The 20,711-nt window shown below is 39.2% G+C and overlaps 1 protein-coding gene and 1 long non-coding RNA gene across 9 annotated transcripts in view; one reads left to right on the forward strand and one right to left on the reverse strand.

The window, feature by feature from the left end:
• The window catches only part of PPHLN1 (periphilin 1), a 71,457-nt gene that overhangs the window by 8,166 nt on the left and 42,580 nt on the right, over positions 1–20,711 (reverse strand). For all 8 annotated transcript variants that reach the window (XM_084519180.1, XM_084519175.1, XM_084519179.1 and 5 more), the window contains one exon: positions 19,851–19,991. In XM_084519180.1, the coding sequence (XP_084375306.1) occupies positions 19,851–19,991 (141 nt within the window). The remainder of the gene's footprint in view (positions 1–19,850; positions 19,992–20,711) is intronic.
• LOC311436791 overlaps positions 2,896–20,711 on the forward strand; it is a 28,703-nt gene continuing 10,887 nt past the window's right edge. Inside the window, exon 1 of the long non-coding RNA XR_014693087.1 lies at positions 2,896–4,307. This is a non-coding gene — a long non-coding RNA (uncharacterized lncRNA). The remainder of the gene's footprint in view (positions 4,308–20,711) is intronic.

Here is a 20,711-nt window from a genome sequence, read left to right on the forward strand (position 1 = left end):
GCTGAGTCTACATACATTTTCAGGCTGAAATCCCTGAGCAGCTGCCTTGGGCCCTGAGACACAACTCTGGTCTTTTCCATGCTGCGTAATTCACTGGGAAGAAAACATGCAGGCCAAATTGGTTACCTCAGTGAAAGCATTATCCCCAATTTAAGCTCAAGCCATCATCTGCATCCTCCTTTGCTTCAAAGCACGCCCCTGGTGACACCTCCGCACTGACAGTGAAGTCATGGGGCTCGCACAGGGTGGAGCGTGCTGTGGCTCAGGAGAAGCGCACTGCTGGCATATCAAAGCCACGTGGCCTTGCTCAGCCACCATCCCTGTACATGTAATTAAAAAAAAAAGTCTTAAGTACGTCAGCCTCATCCTCCTGTGCCTTCTGTTGTGCAGGATTCTGCCTCTGAGCAGAAATGCTTCTAAGCACCACCTCCATAGAGGAGCACCATTGCTCCCAAATTCTTTTCTTCTTCCTTTCACTGCCCAAACAAAGAATTACACCGCCTTGTGCATTTACTCAGCGCTTGTAAAGGAATCCCCAGACAGAACATGCAGCTTTTGGGTGACACCTGAGCAGAGCCAACACCAACAAAACACAGAAAGCAATTAAAAAGATGAGTCCGCACCGATTGCAGCCGGCGTTTACAGCTCCGCTTACACAACCAGGACAAATCTGTAGGCTGGGGCTATGTCGTTCTGCACAACCATAACAGAGGCTAATTGTGTTGATGCCATTCAGAAGCCTGCTCATGGGAATTATGGGACTGTCTCAAGTCTCCTTGAAGTTGAAGTGAAGGGGGAAAGCACAGCATCACACGGCGAGATAAACCTTAACCTGCTCCGACCTGTATTCCTGGCCTTTGCATTAATATCTGGGGAGGTTCAGCAGCAGATCTTTACTTATGAAAGCTTCCACTCTCTAAACACTTCCCCATCACTGAAATTATTACAAACAAGTTTTCAGTAAGGAGAAAGAGGTTTACTTAAAATATATCGCTAGGAAATCCATATATTTACTTTAATAATTTTTAATACTACAGTGGAGGACTTGAAGCGAGCGCTTAAATGAGCGAGAATTGATATATAACACCAATGTGCATAACGATACACTTCATTTAGTTTTACATTTTGGCAAAGCAAGTGCATTATTGCTTCTTCCAGAAACGTCTTGCTCAGCCAAGCAAAAGCAGCTCCCACGTGGGAGAGCAGGAACGATTATGTTACATGGTTTTACTGGAGATAATTCTTTACTAAACCAATCGGACCGCGTAATAACAGCATTCTAACACCAGCTACAGGCCCTCCGAGACTGGTTTGTGTGTGGCCTAGATTTCCTAGGCTCCTTTACAACAGATGTGTTGGACGAGGGTAGTGTTACCTCACGTATTAACCGGTGTGCTCTCGAGGTAAAGCAGCGGTACGAGGTTAAGTTCTGCCTCACATATTCTCCTCCCTGAAAGCGTGTGCCCACAGCCAGCAGATTATAAATCTGAAATAGTCCAAATAGTCCATAGCGGTTACAATTCATCACTTCCTAACCTTTACTGGGAGTGCTGATAATCTCTTGTAGACGTTACCAATTATACCTCTTTGGCTTATGTACTCGTATGTCCACTCTCATGTTTAAGGACATCCAGCTACAAAAAACGTGCAGGTAAGCCCAAAAAATTCTCCCAAAGAGCAGCAATTTATATGTCTATTAATTTCCTTTTTTTTACCCTCTAACAATGCCAAAGTCCAGAAATCACTTTTTCATGGGACCATAAACTAAACAGAAATCCTAAAAACCCTTCTCTCTGAAGGACACTAAAAAATCCCATTGCTTAAAATGCACGAGTTCAGGATTAAACAGGAAATAATCAGCTTTATGCCAAAGGAAGGACCTCGCCCTGCAACTTTTTATTTATAAAATACAGAATTGATGGAAAGCTATTTCCTAAATTTGCTCCATGGTAAACTTATTGCTGGATCCAAAACAGGAAGGGCGAAGTTTATCTCCAGAAGACTCTGTTTGTCTGTGTTAATTCTCTTGCTAAAAATGCTTTAATAGCTTTCAGTCATGTCCGCTGACCATAAAGGAAAGCTGTAACTCATTTAAGGTTCATCAGAAGGGGCTGAATGTTAATGGCACTAATTACAACAGAAACCACTCTCATCAGAAACACACACCACCTTTTTCATACAGAAGGTACAGCAGGTTTAAAATCCACATATACGGACTGTGTTGCAGTCAAAATCAGCAATGGGGCATGAATTTTTAGCAAAAAGTGCCTTGAGGTGAATGAGCTTTTCCCCAACAGAAGTTTTCATGCTTTCAATTTCATCAAATACCCTCAGCTACAAGAATTCTCGGATGCAACACGCCGCATTAAAATGGCTTGGTTTTGGCATTGGTCAAGAGCGTGGATCACCTCTAACTTCTTCCATGGCACAATGTAAGTGAGCACTTAGCATGAAAATTAATAAAAATGATTTTTTCTAATTAAGAACAACTATCAGATCAGTTGCATGATTAAGTGACAACTACCCCTTACTGTAAGCTCAATGCTAGCGAAACAACAACTTTAAGAACCAGCCTTAACCGAGAAGGCTTTCTCTCCATCACTGCCTGAGAGCAACCTTTTTGTTTCATTTTTTAAATGCTTAAAAAACAAATCACTGAAGCAGGTTTAGTTATGCATGCCATAAGACTTTTTTTTTCTTCTTTTAATTACATGCACAGAATAAAGAAAATACTCCAGCAAATAAGTGAAGTACTGTATGTAATGGCCAACTTCTTCAGAGAGGAAAAACAACAGCTGCAAGAAGAAAAACAATTACTTAGATTACCAACATTTTATTACTTAGTTTATGTTAAACCTTTAGGTTTCTGAAAGTTTAGAATTACTTCACACGTTATATTAGCCTCACAAATCAGTTTTATTAGTGCCTCAATAATGGACCTGCTTTTTTTTTTTCACGTCCAAGTCATGGTCCTGTCTCTGTCTCTAAGAAGTCACTCATCATTTATTCAAATGCTAATTTCAAATATAAAAATAAATAAAGAAAAAAGTAAATTAAGGCTGTGTTGTTTTTTTTTTTGTTTTGTTTTTTAAGCCTTCCATAATTTTCCCTACTTTGTGGATGGTGTCTTTTTCCATAGGCAGCTGTGACAGCTGAGGAGCCTATTTTCCCTTGCCACCTGTCACCATCCCCATGCCAGAAATCACCACCTCACTGGTTCATGAGCCAGCACTAAGGAAGGCTGCTCTCAAAATTAAGTTTTTAAAATTAAGTTTTAGGCAAAATCAGCCTGATTACATCACACACAGCATGTCAGTTGGGCTGCAGGGAGGAATCGTCTGTTTTGGGTGAGAGGGTGATGAGCAGCTAGAGATGATGTCTAGAGAGGACATTTAGCTTTATCCTAGTAGGTTAAAAGTCTTTGGGCTCATTTGGGACATCCTATTGAGCTGCTGCCTAACCTACACAAAGCACATAGGATCTGTGCTTAAACAAGTGTGCATCTTAGCACGCATCCTCAGTCAAAAACGAAGCATCTTAAGAGACAGAACATAAAGCTGGCTTAGCCTGTAACGGCTAGGAGGGGAGCAGGGGAGAGGAGATCAGAAAAGATACATGATGAAGCCTCATTTCTTATTGCAAACATCTTCCTTCCTTCTGTATTTTTTAGCATCCAACACTCAGATCATCCCTCCTGAATCTGTTCCCACAATTCTATCTATTTGCAATTCAACTGGAAGCAGAAATCTGATCCAAAATTTGGTAAAAACAGAAAACATATCTCCCTAAAGGGAAAGCCACAAGGAGCAGAAATTGTCTTTTATGGTTAGTAAATCATATATCTTAAGGCAGTGATTACCAATTGTGGTCCAGGGGGACACAGAAGTTCAGCATTACTCAGTGGATACACCAGTGCCTGTATCCTCCAGTACTTTGAATCAGTTATTGGGTAAGCTGGAGTTATAGCTCATAAGAAAAATCAAAGAATCACAGTTATCAGCTGTTTCAAATAGCTTGGGAAACGCTTGCTTTTATAACACAAGCTATTTTTCCATGTGAAAAATTAGCCTATTTTGTATTTTAAAAGATCTTCTGAGTCTAAGAACATGGGCTTCCTGTTTCCTCGTTCCGTGCCTGTAGCAATGCGATAGTCGAGCACGGCTGCAGCATTTCAGCACGAGAACTGCTACCTATCAAACTCACTGAAGGAATGTCTGCGTCGCTCAGCCCAGTGACACCCAACACTTTCCAGAAGTCGTCTAACGGGGCGACCTGACAGAGGGCAGAGCTGGAATGAACTTGGCAAGGTATGTGAACACGTTTGTGACTTTTTGAAGTGTTCGCTTGTCTTCAGGTTCTGGCATCCACTGAAAGGCTTTGATTCTGTCAGAGTCTGGTTTCAGTCAGTCGTTATAAAAAGCATTGCGACCTGCAGAAGAAAACTGGGATCATCAAACACTTTTTTTTTGTTTTTTTGGTGGGATGGGAGGGGGAAGTTTTAGAGCTTGAGCTCTGTATTCTTCAGATATCTTAGAGCAGCTTCCTGTGATCCCTGACATCTATAAATTATGAAAACAGCGTGACGTAACAAACTCACTAAGTCAACAAGTATCAGAGATTACTCAGGAGGTAAAACTTATACAAGGATAGCAGAGCTTTACACTCAGCCCTTTTCAATTTATTTCCTCAAATTCCTTATTTACTCTCATTGTAAAGTAGGGAGGCTGATTATACTACCAGTATTTGTTTGCTAGTAACAATGCGAAAGCATCATGTAAATTAACAATTGCATCAATACAAAAATTAAACTGCACTACCATCTCCTTCTATACCAGTCTATCAATCCAATACTGTTAATAGCAATGTAATATTTACACTTTTATATTTTTCTTTTCTGCAATGCTGATTTTTTGCCTACTTTTAGCAAAGCAACGAGAATTCTTGGCAATTGTAATGAAGCAATGTTTTACTGACGAACTTTTGCCAGCTGAATAATTCCTTAGTCCGTTGGAAAACTGCTTAAACTTTTAACAGACTGAATCTGCACTTAGTCTTCCTTTCATGGATTTAAGTCTCCTTCTTTCATGTTTTATAATCACTGTATTCCTACAGATTTCTGATCCTTAAAAGCAGCTTTTTGGGTGCAGGAATTTTAGATTACCACCGTAATAAGGAGGTAATACAACAGATCTAAACTAGATAATGAAACTGGAACCCATAGATTCATATATGAGAGTGCTTATTGAATAAAATGCACTGTTACAATATAAACAAACTTCTTAATGCTGCATCCCTAAGTAGAATAATAGCCACTGCAGATAAAGGCTGCTGATGCTAAATTGATACGGTGTGTTTTGGATAAGAACAGCATGGAAAGAGAGCGCTGAAGTCTCTTTTGATAAGCAGAACAGTTTACTGCCTCAGATAAAAATAGGTTTCTAAAGGTCAAACACTTTAATGCAATAGCCAAAAGAAACAGTACCATGCCATTTACCTTTTAACCTTACTCCACACAAGATTACCATGTGCTCTCAAAGATACAGGATAGACAGGGGTTATTCGTACAAACACATCCTGAAAAATAAGGCATTCCTCGCTCTGTGCGGCTTTCCAGAACTTTTTTGTTAAAAACCAAAACAAAACAATTCATGCCAGTCAAATTCTAGCTGAACCACGCTGTCTGGAAACGGAATCGAACGAGGAAACAGATTTAATCATCCAGAACAGACCAAGTCAAATTCAATAAAAAGCGCAATGAAAATGAATGACACTTTCTCATTTCATTTAGAAATTCCAGCAGGCTTTCTGTTTTTTAAAATCACATAAGGGTATAAACACTGCAAACTTTCTATTTTCAAGCCCTGACATTCTTGTTATTCCAAGGATTAGTATCCACAAAGAATTGATTTACATGCTAACAAAGGATTATTTCATTTATTGACTTAAAGAGCACCATGAACCCTGTAGGATGATAACAGTAACTTTCATTTAAAGAAAAAAAAAAGTTGCCTTCCTTAGAGTAAGCCAATAGTTTACGTTCTTAATGAAAAAAATACAACCATCACTTTCCATTCATTGGCTTGCAATGCACTGCAACCGCATGAGAGAACCATTGCTTGGTTTTAATATGATTCATTGACTCACTTCACAGAATCACAGAATTTTCTAGGTTGGAAGAGACCTCAAGGTCATCGAGTCCAACCTCCAACCTAACGCTAACAGCCCTCCACTAAACCATATCCCTAAGCTCTACATCCAAACGTCTTTTGAAGACTTCCAGGGATGGTGACTCCACCACTTCCCTGGGCAGCCTGTTCCAGTGCCTCACAACCCTTTCAGTGAAGAAGTTCTTCCTAACATCTAGCCTAAAACTCCCCTGGCTCAACTTAAACCCATTCCCCCTCGTCCTGTCACCAGGCACGTGGGAGAACAGGCCAACGCCCACCTCGCTACAGCCTCCCTTGAGGTACCTAAAAAGAGCGATAAGGTCGCCCCTGAGCCTCCTCTTCTCCAGGCTGAACAAGCCCAGCTCCCTCAGCCGCTCCTCGTAGGACTTGTTCTCCAGGCCCCTCACCAGCTTCGTCGCCCTTCTCTGCACCCGCTCAAGCACCTCCATGTCCTTCTTGTAGCGAGGGGCCCAAAACTGAACACAGTACTCGAGGTGCGGCCTCACCAGAGCTGAGTACAGGGGGACGATCACCTCCCTAGCCCTGCTGGTCACGCTGTTCCTAATACAAGCCAGGATGCCGTTGGCCTTCTTGGCCACCTGAGCACACTGCTGGCTCATATTCAGCCGACTGTCCACCATCACTCCCAGGTCCTTCTCTGCCTGGCAGCTTTCCAACCATTCCTCTCCCAGCCTGTAGCTCTGCTTGGGGTTATTGCGCCCCAGGTGCAGGACCCGGCACTTGGCCTTGTTAAACTTCATGCAGTTGACCTCAGCCCATCGGTCCAGCCTATCCAGATCCTCAAATCCTCCTTCATCTTACCTTGGCTCAGCACTGACCTCTCTTTCACTTGCTCACCTCTTATCTGTGTTCTCCTCAGTTCCACGTTGCTCACAAGCATTGCTATGGACAAGGCCAAGTCACTCTTCCTGCTCCAAAGACTTAGCAGATGGCCAACACACATACATGTATAACAGGGCACAACTATCGCTTCCCACTACCTTTACTTCTGCTACCACATTGTACCCAAGTATTCTCTGCTCCCTTATAATCTAGTTCCTTAAAAAAAAATCAGAAACTCATTGAAAAATATTTCACATCAAGTGAATTATTTGAGTGTCTTTGCATTACCTTGCGACATAAAGGCAAATATTTAAGAACGTACATTTCAGGCATTTCTATCAAATATGAAAACATAAAAGGTAACACTTTGCTAAGCAAATGGGAACACTGTTTAAACACTGAGTCCTGCATACATTACATACATATGCACACCTTCTCTCAAAGCTTTCATTTGAAATTTCATTTGAAATAACAGAGTAGCTTTGAGAAATGCAGTAAAAAGCTAAGTTCCAAGTTAGATGTACAGGCTGAGCAACTCATACTGCAATGAACCGCAAATAAGCCAGTGAAAGCTTTCACCCTTACATGCATAAAACCTCACCTGACATGGAGTATTCAGACTCGACTAACATGGTATGACTTTTTAATACCTCAGCCAATCCACAACATAGACAAGCTCATTACTGTATCCCAAACAAACTATGCATATCTTAATCTAATTCTTCAGCCACATACTAATTTATTTTTCAAGACTACTTGGTCAAACAGCAGATTGGAGATAAACTGAAGCCTCAGATAGAGAAATAAGACACAAGCCTTATTACTCCAAAGACACCAGACTTTCAAAAATGTCCACCATCCGTTTAACAAAAGGGTTACAAATGACCAAACCCTGTTTTTCCTGAAGTAGAAAGGCACATTTTTATCATGAATGCCATGACTCAAAAAGAGCGAATAAAATGGTCTGTACATCAAGTAAGGGAAGGGGGTGGTGCTGCAAACCACGCTACGTTCCCGAAAGCCCCCACCATATACACAGATCTAAGGCAAGTGAAGAGTTACCTTATGTTTTCATTGCATGTCAAAAGCACATATTTACAAAAATATGTAATCATTACAAAATATGTAATCATTACAAAATATGTAATCAATAAAAAAAGTATTTGGATCAATATAGATATACAAAGAGGGAATAATATCTGCAGTAGATGACCCAGTTCTGATGAGAATCACTCCTCTACCTGCTTACTATGACACGAGTAACACCTCCACAAATCAAAAGCCTTGAGTCTCAACTCACTGTGACGGGCACATGCTTTTCCTGGCAGCAAAAAGCCCAGCCTGCCTAAAATAGAAAGGAATACTCTCAAAACTGAGTTTCCGTGGCTCGTAAAAGACAATATTATTACTTTTAATGGAAGATTTTTTTTTTTGACCACCACCCCATTCCCCAAGTACTGGCTGACAAGTGATGTGGAAAATTCACATACCAAGAACGCATGCTATATTTGGTTTAACTCATTTTAAAAGTCTGTCTTATCAAATCACAGACAAATTTGCAATTTTAGATTAATCACATCTGGATTAGGTATGTTAATGACTCGGTACTACATCCATTTTACTGTATGTTCACTAGTGTACAGATGATAATTGTCACATTTGGAATGCAGATGCAATTCTCAATCCAAAAGGAGCCTGCAAGAATAACAAGACCAATCATTTTTTTTTTATGGATTATGAAACATTTCACTGTGTTATTAAAAGCACACATCACTTATAAATGGGCTCAAGAAACCAACAGCCTGAACCAAACCAAGGGCGACTCAGAGATCTTTCCGTGGTTAGGAGTTCAACATTTAGGCATCCTGTTTCTAGAAACCCGGAGGAAAAGGCATCGACTGCCTTCAGTGAGGCAGGAAACAGAATCTTAGAGTTTATCTTTGCCTCTGATTTTAGAGAAAACATTGCTGCAAGAAAACATCCTATGATAGCAAACTAAGAAAATGGGAAACCGTACCGTGAACTGCAGTTATGCCTCATCATGAATTTGAGCAAAAACTAAGAAAAGCATTTAAAAATTAAATTGGGACATTTCGAGTTATAGCTAGACGTCCACTCGGGCAAACAGGTTAATAATTTCATTTGAAACACTTTTACATGATGAAATTATCCGTGCTGTTTTGATTTTTAATTGATGAGAAGCGGGGTAAGCCAAAGCAAACAGGAGCACAACCAGCAGTGATGTGTTTATCTCATTCCTCCGCGAGCAGTTTCAGGTGTTCGGAGCTGGCACGCTGCACATCCTGCCTCCCGACTGCAGCTTCCCGTGGATGTCCCGAGGGTACAGAGAGGGGAAGACACCAGGCTGGTAGCACCTGACTGCTCCCCACTTGTTTCTGGCGCTAGAAATAGCAACAGGTTTCCTTGCATGATGCAGCGTCTCCACCCCGCAGCCAGTGAGAAACTCCACTGCATTTGCCCATGGGCTTCAGAGCTTCTCCTGGGGAATTAATTCCCATCTCCACCCATGTCCCAATCATTCCCCATCATTTTCTTTTCCCCACCCTCTTGGCTGCAGTTCCTGATCTCGGCACAAATCTTTTTTTCAACTGCATGTCCAGTCCCACCCTTGCTCATTGCTTTCCATACTCCCATTTGCCAACTCTAAAACCCTCCTGTCACCGCAAATCCTTTAATCTCTTCCAGACTGCCTCCTCCCTCCAATTCACAGGACACATCACCCCTCAGCTAGACGTAGTTCCAATCCTCCAATTCCTCAGAAACCCCTGCATCTTTTTGCTCATGCCTGCTGGATCCTCTCTGGCACCCAGTCATCCTTTCATCTTCCCTTTAGCACCTCTCTCCATTTAAAAAAAAAAAAAAAAAAAAAAAAAAAGGAATTTTGACAAGGAAGTTGCCTACCTTGATATTCACACACCATCCTATGCTGGTTTCTCTAATCTGTGTGGAAAAAAAAATAAATGTACTTTTGATTGAGGGGGAGCACCACTCATTGCCAAGAGCTGGTGAAGGTACAGCCTCCGTCCCTCTGCTGGGTAAGACTGCCCCACCAGTAGAAGTTTACTCACAGGCTTCACGGAGGCTGCATCCAGCTCACAGGTCCCCCACAAAATGAGCAAAGAAACAGTATCTTAACCCTAACAGAGTCTTTGCTGCAACCATCCTACTCAGTGGTAGTGTTCAAAAGGGTTTTACTTCACTTGGAGCTCTGTGGGGATATTACTCTGCAACTGCGTACTTCCAGTTCATCATCACTTTGGCTGGCAGGTAGTAAAGAAATGGTATCAAAAGATTTCTGAATGTTTCATTTGCCTAGAAGTGCCAATATTTTAATGAGCTGTAAGACGTTTGCATTTGAATTGAAAGAGAGCGTTTTGTCCATAAACTACTCAAGTTAAAAGATGGTGAGGTGTCCTACAGAAGAGAGTTCTGGTGATGGCAGCTTTAGACAGAAATAAAACAAATACTTCGAAAAGTTTTATCTTCCTTATTAGTCCCCATTAAAAACAAACAAAAAACCAACTGCAGCACCTGCACAAGAGGATGTTCCCGTGTCTCATGAAATGTAGTAATGCTACGGTCTTTCTCCACTGGAACTCAAAGTTTCTTCTACTGCCCATTTTCACAGAGCTGGTAACAACACATCATCTCAGGTTATGCCTAAATTGAACTCAGTTGAAACCTGAGAGCAGATTCAAAAGATACACAGCACATTGCATAAGCCAGTTTTCCCAGGGAGCCAATTTTGGTTTTTTAAAAAAGCAACAAAATGGGCAAATCTCCAGTTGTAGGTGCTCACTGAAAAGCCTGTGTCAGCACAGCCTGATCTATTCCAAGTTTGCGTTTAAAGTGCTTATGCGGAATTTTTCTCTTTAGGTAGCATGTGACTAAAAAAGTTAATATGTGAGTTACCTACCACTCTGAGGTGGTGAACTGCTTGTGGGGAGGCATTACAGCCAAGTAAGTATGCACAGCAATGAAGGTGGTGTAACAAAACAAAGTACTTAAGCTGTTTGGGGGGCAGGAAAGGGGGAGAGATTGCTAACAAGTCAATTAAACGATCTATTAAGGGTTATTAGTGCCAGTCAGAGCAATACACAAAGTTCAATAGTTCAGAAAATTAATGTACAAACAGCCCTAAAGAAGCATGAGAAGGCAGAGATCCATGAACAACGTGACCTATTTCATTCAGTCAGCCTTCAACTTCTGTGATTTTTACAAGTTGGGTTGACTTCATCAGCCTTTCACAGTCACAGGACCAAGGTAAAATGGGCACACTGCAAAACCTTTGCCCCATGTCCCAAGGGGAATCCTGCCCCTCATTCATCTGCCACATTTTGTGAAGTGTGCCACCAAATGTTGTGCGTCCACAGTAGTCTATGACCAGATGATTACTGAGGACTGAAAGTCACGTCAGTGCAAATAAAAGTCAAACAAAACAAAAAAATGATACTTGTGGGCTGGCAATAAATGATGATGTGTGTTAGTCATTTACACCCCAAGATAAAAATCTAATGTTTTTATAAATCTTAACTTACAGAAATAGTACATGCATAAGGTACTTGTGCAACAAAAGATTTTCTCCATACCATTTAGGAAAGTAAGAGCTAACTCCAAAGACTTTTGGAATTAACTTTCTAAAATAAAGAACGTGAAAAAATAACTATAAGATTGCCTTATATTTTACAGGTCAGAGCGTACAAATACTTTCTAGGTCAAGTTTTTAAGATATATATATATATATATATAAACACCGTATGCACTCAAAATAATTTGAACAAAAAACAGATCTCTGTAAATTTCAGCTTTTTAAAAATCTTTGCTTCCAAACTGCCACCCAATCTCTAATATTCACAGGGAAGAATCAGCTATTAAGAAATTGTAGCCTATCCATCTTCAAATCTTCTTGAGTTTAGCCTGCTCCATGGGACAACTGCCAGCACAAAGGACATCAGGATAGGGACTGAGAATCAGAATACAAAAAGAAATAGGAATTTTAAAACTAAGTGCCAAATACAGTCCATCAGCAAAGTGTCTTTGGATGCAGATGATCCTGTGTTTACAGGAGCATGTCAGTGTTTTATACAAATCAGATTACAAATGGATCAGAGGATTTAAACTCTGTGTACCAGCAAAGCTATCATCTCCCAAACAAGCTGCTGCTAAATTACGATCAGCCCCGCAGTTTGTGAGACACTCAAAAACAAAGCTGTAGGTTCACACCGCACTGGACTTTCCCTACTTCCAGGTTGCCTGTGCAATACTTTTCTGTGGCTGTCTGTTCCAGCCTCCTGAGGCCTGGGAGCTCTTATCTATACAGCAGAGATGGAAACTGGCTTCTGTGCTAAACATCAAGTGCCTCCTGTCACCTGCCTCTCAGTGACTACACTGCATTTGCCACTTACCAGGGGTTTTTGCATGTTTGCTTGGTCACCCCCTTCCTATCATCACACATGGTTTTATGAAACTCTTTCCCTTTGTGACACTGTTCTCCATGTGCCCTGGAAACATCCCGTTTTATCTCCAAGTCCTCAGAAGATCAATGCTCAGACTGTATCAGGAATACAGATGGAGCTAACGTGAAAGCAGTGTTATGGTGGCAGGGAAAATAGATACTAGAGAGTAGTTCTTTGAGCCAGGGCAATTCCTGAGGCAATTTAAATGTCTGGACCTAACTGTTAGGTATATTGGGCTGATCCTATGTATACTCGTTTAGTTTTAATCCATGAAGCAATCAATTTCTCAGACAACAATGCCGCAACATTCCTCAGAAATTCAGACGTGTTCTTCAAGAGACATTTTTTATAAGAGAGGAAAATACTAAGTTCATATCTTAAGCCTCAGTGCCCTGATCCAACTAAGAGAGCATTTTGTCTTTCACCCCCTAAAACAGTTCAAAAATAAATCTGTGCTGCTATAACCACTTCTCAACCCCACCACTACCCTTCTGTTAAAGCAAAAATATGCTGGTTGGAGAAAAAGTTGGAAGCCACGAGGCTTCTCTCTTTATCCTTTAAATGAAATTCAAGTTACTAAATACAGGAAAGAAGAAGGAAAAAATAAGAAGAGAAAATGCAACCCGTCCCCAAAACAGTAACCCTCACCCCCATGCAAACCATTGCCTGTGTTAAGGCTTGGTCTATTCATCATTTCTGCTTTTGTCCTTCAGCTTTCTCAGGAGGTTTTCCTGTGTCATTTCTGCCTATCCTTCCAAGCACCTTAACTTCTGACATTCTTTTCAGTAGGCAATTACTCACAATTAGCTCCTAATTACATATATCAAGGCCTATACGTTTTTAGATAGTTTATCCTCTTCCAAATGTCTTTTCCAATCCTGTTTAATGTTAATCCTGTTTATCTCGTGAAAGCGATCCTTCTTCTTGTCTCTTCAGCATTATAGTTTCCAAGTCTTCTTTCACCCTCTTAAGTTGTAGTTCCTTACAACAAGATATTTTAGATCAATCACTGCCAGCAGCTGATTGAAAAAACACTAATAGTAATGTAAGCAATAGTACCAATAGTAATTAGTAATACTAGTACGTAACAGTGCTAATAGTACTATTCCTAATAGCAATATAATACTAATAATACTATGTTAATAGTGGATGACTCCTTAGATTTTCACTTTATTCAATAATGAGTGGCCCTCACCTTTCAAACAGCTGGACACAGAGTGAAACAGATACCATTCTCATTCACATTTTTGTTGGTTTTAATTAAGTTGAGCAATTTTATCAAGTACTTAACTGCTACCATTTAAGTCTTCCAGAGATCCACCAGCAACCATCTGTAAGCAATCCACCTTAAGACTGTCTGTAAGCAAAGAGTCCCTTTGGAGATCGAGGAGTCTGCAGTACTGCTCGATCACATAAATGAAGCATCACTGGGTCAAAAGTTGTATTGATGACTCTACAGGTGAAGTTCCCGGTACTAACCAACTTCACAACAATGTGCTTAGCACAGGACAAAGAAATATTGCATTAAAAAGGTAAGACAAAACAAACTAAGACAAAATCTTCCCTAGATAAATAATGATAGAAAGAGAAAGGCGAATTCCATCATGTAATGTATTTGAGTCACTAGGAATGAGCATACCTTACTGTTACATGTGTACAACATCTCTGGTGTTGAATTCCCTTACAAGCATTGCCCTAGGAGTGCTTACTTTAAACAAGAATCACTTTTTATCAGTTTTGCACTGAAAAAACCTGCTGGCAAAAAGCTGAAACGTGGTAATACATTTCCTTATTAAACTATATACCTTCAGGTGCAGAAGTAAAACGAGTGAGTTGCTTTGGTTTTGCATATGCAGCAGTAATTATGAGCACGGCAGCGCGTACCAAATAACTCATTAATGTCCACGGAAAGGGAAGAGAACGCGACTAAACAACTGGGAAGAGGAAGACTGTAACTTCTAAGGTACAGTATCTCAAACACAAGGGAAGGAAGGTAGCTGAAGCTTTTACAAGTATCCTGCTTTAAATCAACGTGTTTGTAAGGAGAATCAATGGTACGATGAAGATACTGACCAAAAGCTTTTATGTTCTCCATCTGGCAGTCCCAATAAACACGAAAATGCAGATTTCTAATAAACAGCTCAGATTTAGAAAGCTGAAACATTGCAGTTTCAACAAAAACCACTTAAGCCAAGCATGAACTGTAAGAATGCAAATACATATAACGTAATTGATTTGAGTTCATAATGCTAAAACTTAAGAAGCTCTAATAATATTGAAAGACTGTAGAAAAATTAGCAAGTCATAATTAGTGTGGAAGAAAAAGTGCCTAACAGTGTGCAAAAAGTAATAAATTATTTGTCCTGTATGTAAGGACAGTGGTACGCATATAAGGAAATCAGTAAACCACAGAAGGATGAAACAAGACCATAGGCAGATACCACCATTAAAAGGAATCCTCATCAATTTTTCCGAGATGCCTAAGGCAAGACACCAAAAACTGAGACACAAATTTTCCTGATTAGGAAAAAAAAAAATAATACTCTTAACTATCTCTTACATTTAATAAAATAAAATAAAGAACATAAGCTTAGAAGAGGCATGACACATAGTATGCTACCAGACAAATTAGACTGATGAGGAGTTCTTCATTAAGCTCCTGCTACTGTGTACTAAATACTCAAGGTCTGAAGGACAATAGAAAAACTAGGAGGGAACACAAGATCTACAGCTTCCCCATCTTTTACTCTCGTCTGGTTTATTACTCTTGTCTGGTCTCCTCCCATCAGAAACAAAGCACGTCTGACCTCATCCATAATCTGAGCTAATCCTTTAATGTGTTCTCCAGCTACCCCAGTTCCTCTTAGCTCTACTTAATTTACCCACCTCTTAACTCATATTTTAATTAGGAGATTTTTTCTAACACAGATCATTTTGCCTGAAATGAGCAACAGCACAAGCAGACCAACAAGCCAACCTGAGGAAACTATAACCCGTTTCTCTGGCTCAGCTGAAGACAAAAAGAAAAGGTACATCCAAGGTCAGCTTTGACAGCCTCTGCCTTCCTTATTCCCTGGATTCCCGTTACTCCAATTTATTCATTTATTTCACTACAACTGCTAAAACTTAAATGTTTAACCTAATACACCTAGAACTTGTAAAACTTTTCTGATATACTTACCATGGTTTCTCATTAGCTTATTCCTGGCCAAGATCTGGAAGCTACTTCAAATTTACATCCCCTTCCACCTTTACACTGTTGATAACATCAGCCATACATTCCTTGAACTCTCTTCCTCAGCCTCTCATACCCCTCTGATCAATTACTTGTTATCCTTCCCAGGGACAGTTCTCCAGTTTCTGAAAGACATTTACAGGTCTTCAAACCTAGTTCTACTTTATTCATTCTGCTCCACGTGGTCTCAGGAGTCCACACTGTCTCACCAACAGCATAAGATGAAGAATTTTTTTCCCATCAAACAGCATAGCATTTAAAGTAAAAATTGGAAGTCCTGGATAAGAGTGTACTCAGCATCCTGGGAACTGGAAAATACATTCTGCATGTAATGCCCGACATCTCCAGTTGCTTTTTTTGGTTTGTTTTTACAGCGCCATTTCTCCCAAGGAGTGAAGGAGTAAACATGAGAAGTAACCACCTCTTGTTCCAGATGCCATACAAACACAGGCAAAGTCTAAGCATCTTATCCCACAAGAACTAACTTGAAAACAGCAATTCAGTGTACACATTTACAGACTGGACTTTATATCAGAAAGCAGATGACATACCCAACCACATAGTGATTCTTCCTTCTTTACATGCACTATATATATATGAGGTTTCAAACATAAGCGTTACAAAACCTGTGATCTTCAGCATCTTCCAGCAAGAAGGCTGTCCATAAGGGTAACAGGTCGTTAATTCTACTGAGGGCTGTTAATAATATTAATTTAGAAAGTCAAGTAAACAAGCAATCCATCCACATGTTGGAACATTTTAAAATATTGTTTGAAAGGGTCCAGTCAGTCAGATCTAGTAGTAAGCAGTAATTCCATTTAAAAAAAAAATGTGTTCAGAAATGCATTCACTCCTGCTTCCTTCACAGATGCCAGAGCTCTGCAGTAACAGAAGTTTTGAAGTTTGAGTGTCAAATCTCATTCAGAAACATAGGAGGTTTGGTTTTTTGCCAAAACCAAGGAAGGTACTTGGCTCATTTGGTAAAATTTGTCTTCTGAAAATTAATGGATTTTCAGAGGTAACCCATGTCACTTAAACTTGCATATGCAACATTTAAGAACTGGACACATAATAATGGCCTAGTTAATACAGTGCTGCAGACTTGATGTCTAGACAAGATAAGACATTTCAAGAATCCCTGCTACTCCTGCTTATAAGGAGCAACAAAGAGGTAGCCTTTTGTGTAACACCGACAGTGAATCGCTCCAATTGGGAACTTAACACCAAGGACGTATTTGTCATCACTTCCGAAAAAACCCACACTTCAGCACATTACGTGCTAAAAGCATAAGCTGATCCTTAACTATATAAAAACAGAAACTGAACAATATGCATTAGCCTGTATTGGATATTATGAGATTCAGAAGGATTAAAAATACACAAAAAATTGTTACATCAGCAAACTCTGAACAGTCATTGACCTTGACCTACCAATGCAAAATCCTCTGCTATGCTATTTTCAAATACCCAAAGCAGTCTTAAACATCTACCCGATGGTCGCCTACCCAACCACGCTGAGAGAACACACACCACCACATTTCAAAATTATGGTTACGGGGGAAAGAGGGAAAGACATGTTCAAAGGCATTAAGTGCAGAAACAAATTAGATAAGAGCTTTCTTGTAAATATTTTCTATATTTCATTATCAAGTCAGTCTTCCTTTTCCTGAAGAGTATTAGAACCTACAGTTTACTTTCCAGATTAAGTGCTACATCTATATAAGCAGTGTGGTGTGACAAGCAATAGTATTAAAATTGAGTGTTAAGGACTAATTTTACTGTGAGGAACCCAGAAACATGCTTTTGTTTAAACAGTAGAAGAAATACAGCATAAATTATGTTGAGAAGTTCATCAGAGCACCTTCAGTAAACAGTTCACCACAGGCCTGAATATTTAGCTCCTGTTCCACTCCTTGCTGCCTCTCACCTTCCTTGTCAGTACCGGAGAACTCCCGCCACACAGAATTAAACCAAGTTTCCTTTTAGATCCTGACAATTCAAAGCCAATGCAACAGGCTACAACATTTCTACAGAGAGACTGCTTCCAGATACAGTTAAAAGACTTGCTGTGTTTCACAATCATGAAAAACAGTAAGGCTACCATACTAATACATTTTCTGGATCGTGTTTAAATTGCTGAACCAGCAATCACTTAAAATTACTTGGAAAAACACATAGATCACTTTACAGTGCTAAGTTTAAATGATTAAATATATGTCTTCTCTAGCTTTAACTTAAATTTACAGTACCTGATTTTATAAAAAAAAAAAAAAAAAAAAAAAAAAAAAAAAAAAAGTCTTCAGTTGAACAAAATGTACTGAAGATGTTTCCAGTATGATTGTAAAACCTTATTTTAATTCTGTGGAAGCTGGCAGCTTCAGTATTCAAATCAACAACAGGAGAAACTGGTTCTGTGAAATCAAAAACTTTTAAAGTTATTCCTCAGGCTTTTCTGAGTGAAACTCCTAAAAGTATTGTTTTATAAAATGTAATCTAGATTCCTCTAGAGATAAGTGTCAACACTACCAAACATAATAATTTTAGATCGCATTAAAAACAACAATTGTTTTTACGCCCCAATTTTCATCACTCTTGACTATAAGCCTATCTCTAGGACCTAGGGGCACATCTTCATGGGAAATAAACCAATTGCAGTTTCACCAGCATCAGCTAAATATTCATAGTTGTTCTTTTCAGAAAAATCTGCTCTTAGTCTTTTCTTTTTTTTTCCTTCTCTGCTTGTTACTTTTAAATAGTCATAAGTTTATGTATTTGGTGGTAGCTGATTTAGGCCACGTAGAAACTGGTGATCGACACACAAGGATAGACCAACTGCAGCACGACCCTAGTAAAAGTTAGAGCATGCTCTATCCCAGGCAGAACCAGCACAGATGATGCCGTTTTCACCAGGAAAACCCTACGCAAAATCAACATTAAAAAAAAAGAGTAAAAGTTTGGTTTTCATGTATCAAGAGAAAGGAACAGTGTTACAGTATAGGAAATGGGCTCCTGGGCAACAGAACAAAAGCCACAAGAGCTCGGAGAGAAGAGACCTAGAATAAACTTTAAAATCTTTTCTCATACAGACCAGAGAGCTACTTTCCTGAAGACATTATGAGATGATCAAGAGGGGGATAAGTGATTTGTATATCTTCTTTCCACCTATCACAGACACACACCGAAAACTTTGCATATCAGATCTTGATGCCTGATGAATATCACCTCTCCTGACCAACTTATAAATTTAAAACCAATTTTCCCGTGTTGTGCAGGGTTGTATTGAAAAAGGTCAGAAAATTCTCCAGAATTCTACATTAAAAGTAACAAAACTATGGAAACAAAACACTTCATTTCTTTATGACAAAAGAAATATAGTAAGTTATTGGAGTCGATTTCCTTACTGTGGAGTGATATGGTAAAGACTAGTAGATGAATAACCTTCTTCTGAACCTCCTCAAAAACTCAATGTTACAAGAAGAGCAACAAAAATCATGTTTTGTGTTGAATCTAACCCCAAACACTCTACAAAAGAAAAAAAAATACATTTTTTGAACATAATACATGTATACCCCTCTCATCCAGATAGAAAACCCTTCAGTCGAAGAAAAATGTAAAGGTTTTTAATCTTTGAATAAAGACAATGGCACTGGATGAGTTAAACAAAACCAAACAAAACCACAACAGGCAGCTTCTAGTGTTCAATCCGCAAACTGTATATATTCTAGTTAAAGAAATTATAGTGTAAAAGTCATTTTTGATAATTTGATCTCATGAAAAACCATATTTTTAATTACATTTGAAATTATCCGTTTATATTTGATTTTGGAACAGCTATTCACAGCAGCAATCATCCTTGGCTTGTGAAATAACAGGTGCTACATTTAAGTTACAGAAAACTACCACTAATTCCCACGTGCAGATAAATTTCGTACTTCTTCAGTAATGTATCTGAATGAATCTCTGTAGATGGAGATGTTGTGATCCCATTGCCTCAACAAATTAGATTACGTTACTATTATGCTCCAAGGAAGACACAAAGAAAGAAATCAAGATATTTACAGCAGATCAAACCATTGCACAAGCACAAGCACTGTGTTAGTAACAAAACAAAAAAACAAAAGGACTCACCTGTTCAATCTCCTTGGTCTTAGTTGCAATTGCTTTTGAGCGGCAAAGAAGCTGGCCATCCTCATACAATTCCGTATTATCCGTTATATTTGTTTCTGTTTCCTCTGTTTGTTCGACATACAATGGCGCTGAAGATCCAGCCTTAAAAGAAAAACAATATTCACAGCTCTGAGAGAAAATAAAAACTCATAACATAACACCAAAAGTAAAAACCCAAATACATTTAGTTAAATATGACTGTGATTATCAAGGCCATTAGTGAAGTATTATTGCTACAACCTAAAATCCATATTTCTCTAACTGTTAAACACATAGAAAACATGACATTATAGAAAACCCATGACTCAGTCTTAATTGTGTACGGACAATAATGTCAGATAACCTTTACCTGCCTTTCCTCTGAGAAGAACCTTGTCTATTTAGTATTTATCACAACCAACCAGCAAGAAATCCACAATTAAAGTGGGATTAGCTTTCTGGGAATGCATAAAGGTAACAAAACCAAAGTTAAATAGTCAATGACAAAATCAGAAAGAACTCTTGCAGCATTCAGTGCTACGGGTTAAATATTAAAGGAAAAGAGATACCTATTACATAGCAATAGAAGACGTGCTTAGAGGATTTCTAATAGTATCAGAAATCTTACTGAAGTATCAAATTTCATAGGCTTCCCCCTAATATGGAAATTGAGACAGTATTCCTGCCCTAAAGAATACAGACTCACACTTCAAGGAGTTTATACAGAAAACTGAAAGAGAAGAAATTACTACAGCATATTTAAATGCAATATTACACAACAGATTTATACAACAGTAGAAAGGGGATTGGGGTGTTTCGGTAATAAGATTGGAAAATTGAATT

The sequence above is a fragment of the Aythya ferina genome, assembly GCF_964211825.1.
Source record: "Aythya ferina genome assembly, chromosome: 1".
Taxonomy (NCBI): Eukaryota; Metazoa; Chordata; class Aves; order Anseriformes; family Anatidae; genus Aythya; species Aythya ferina.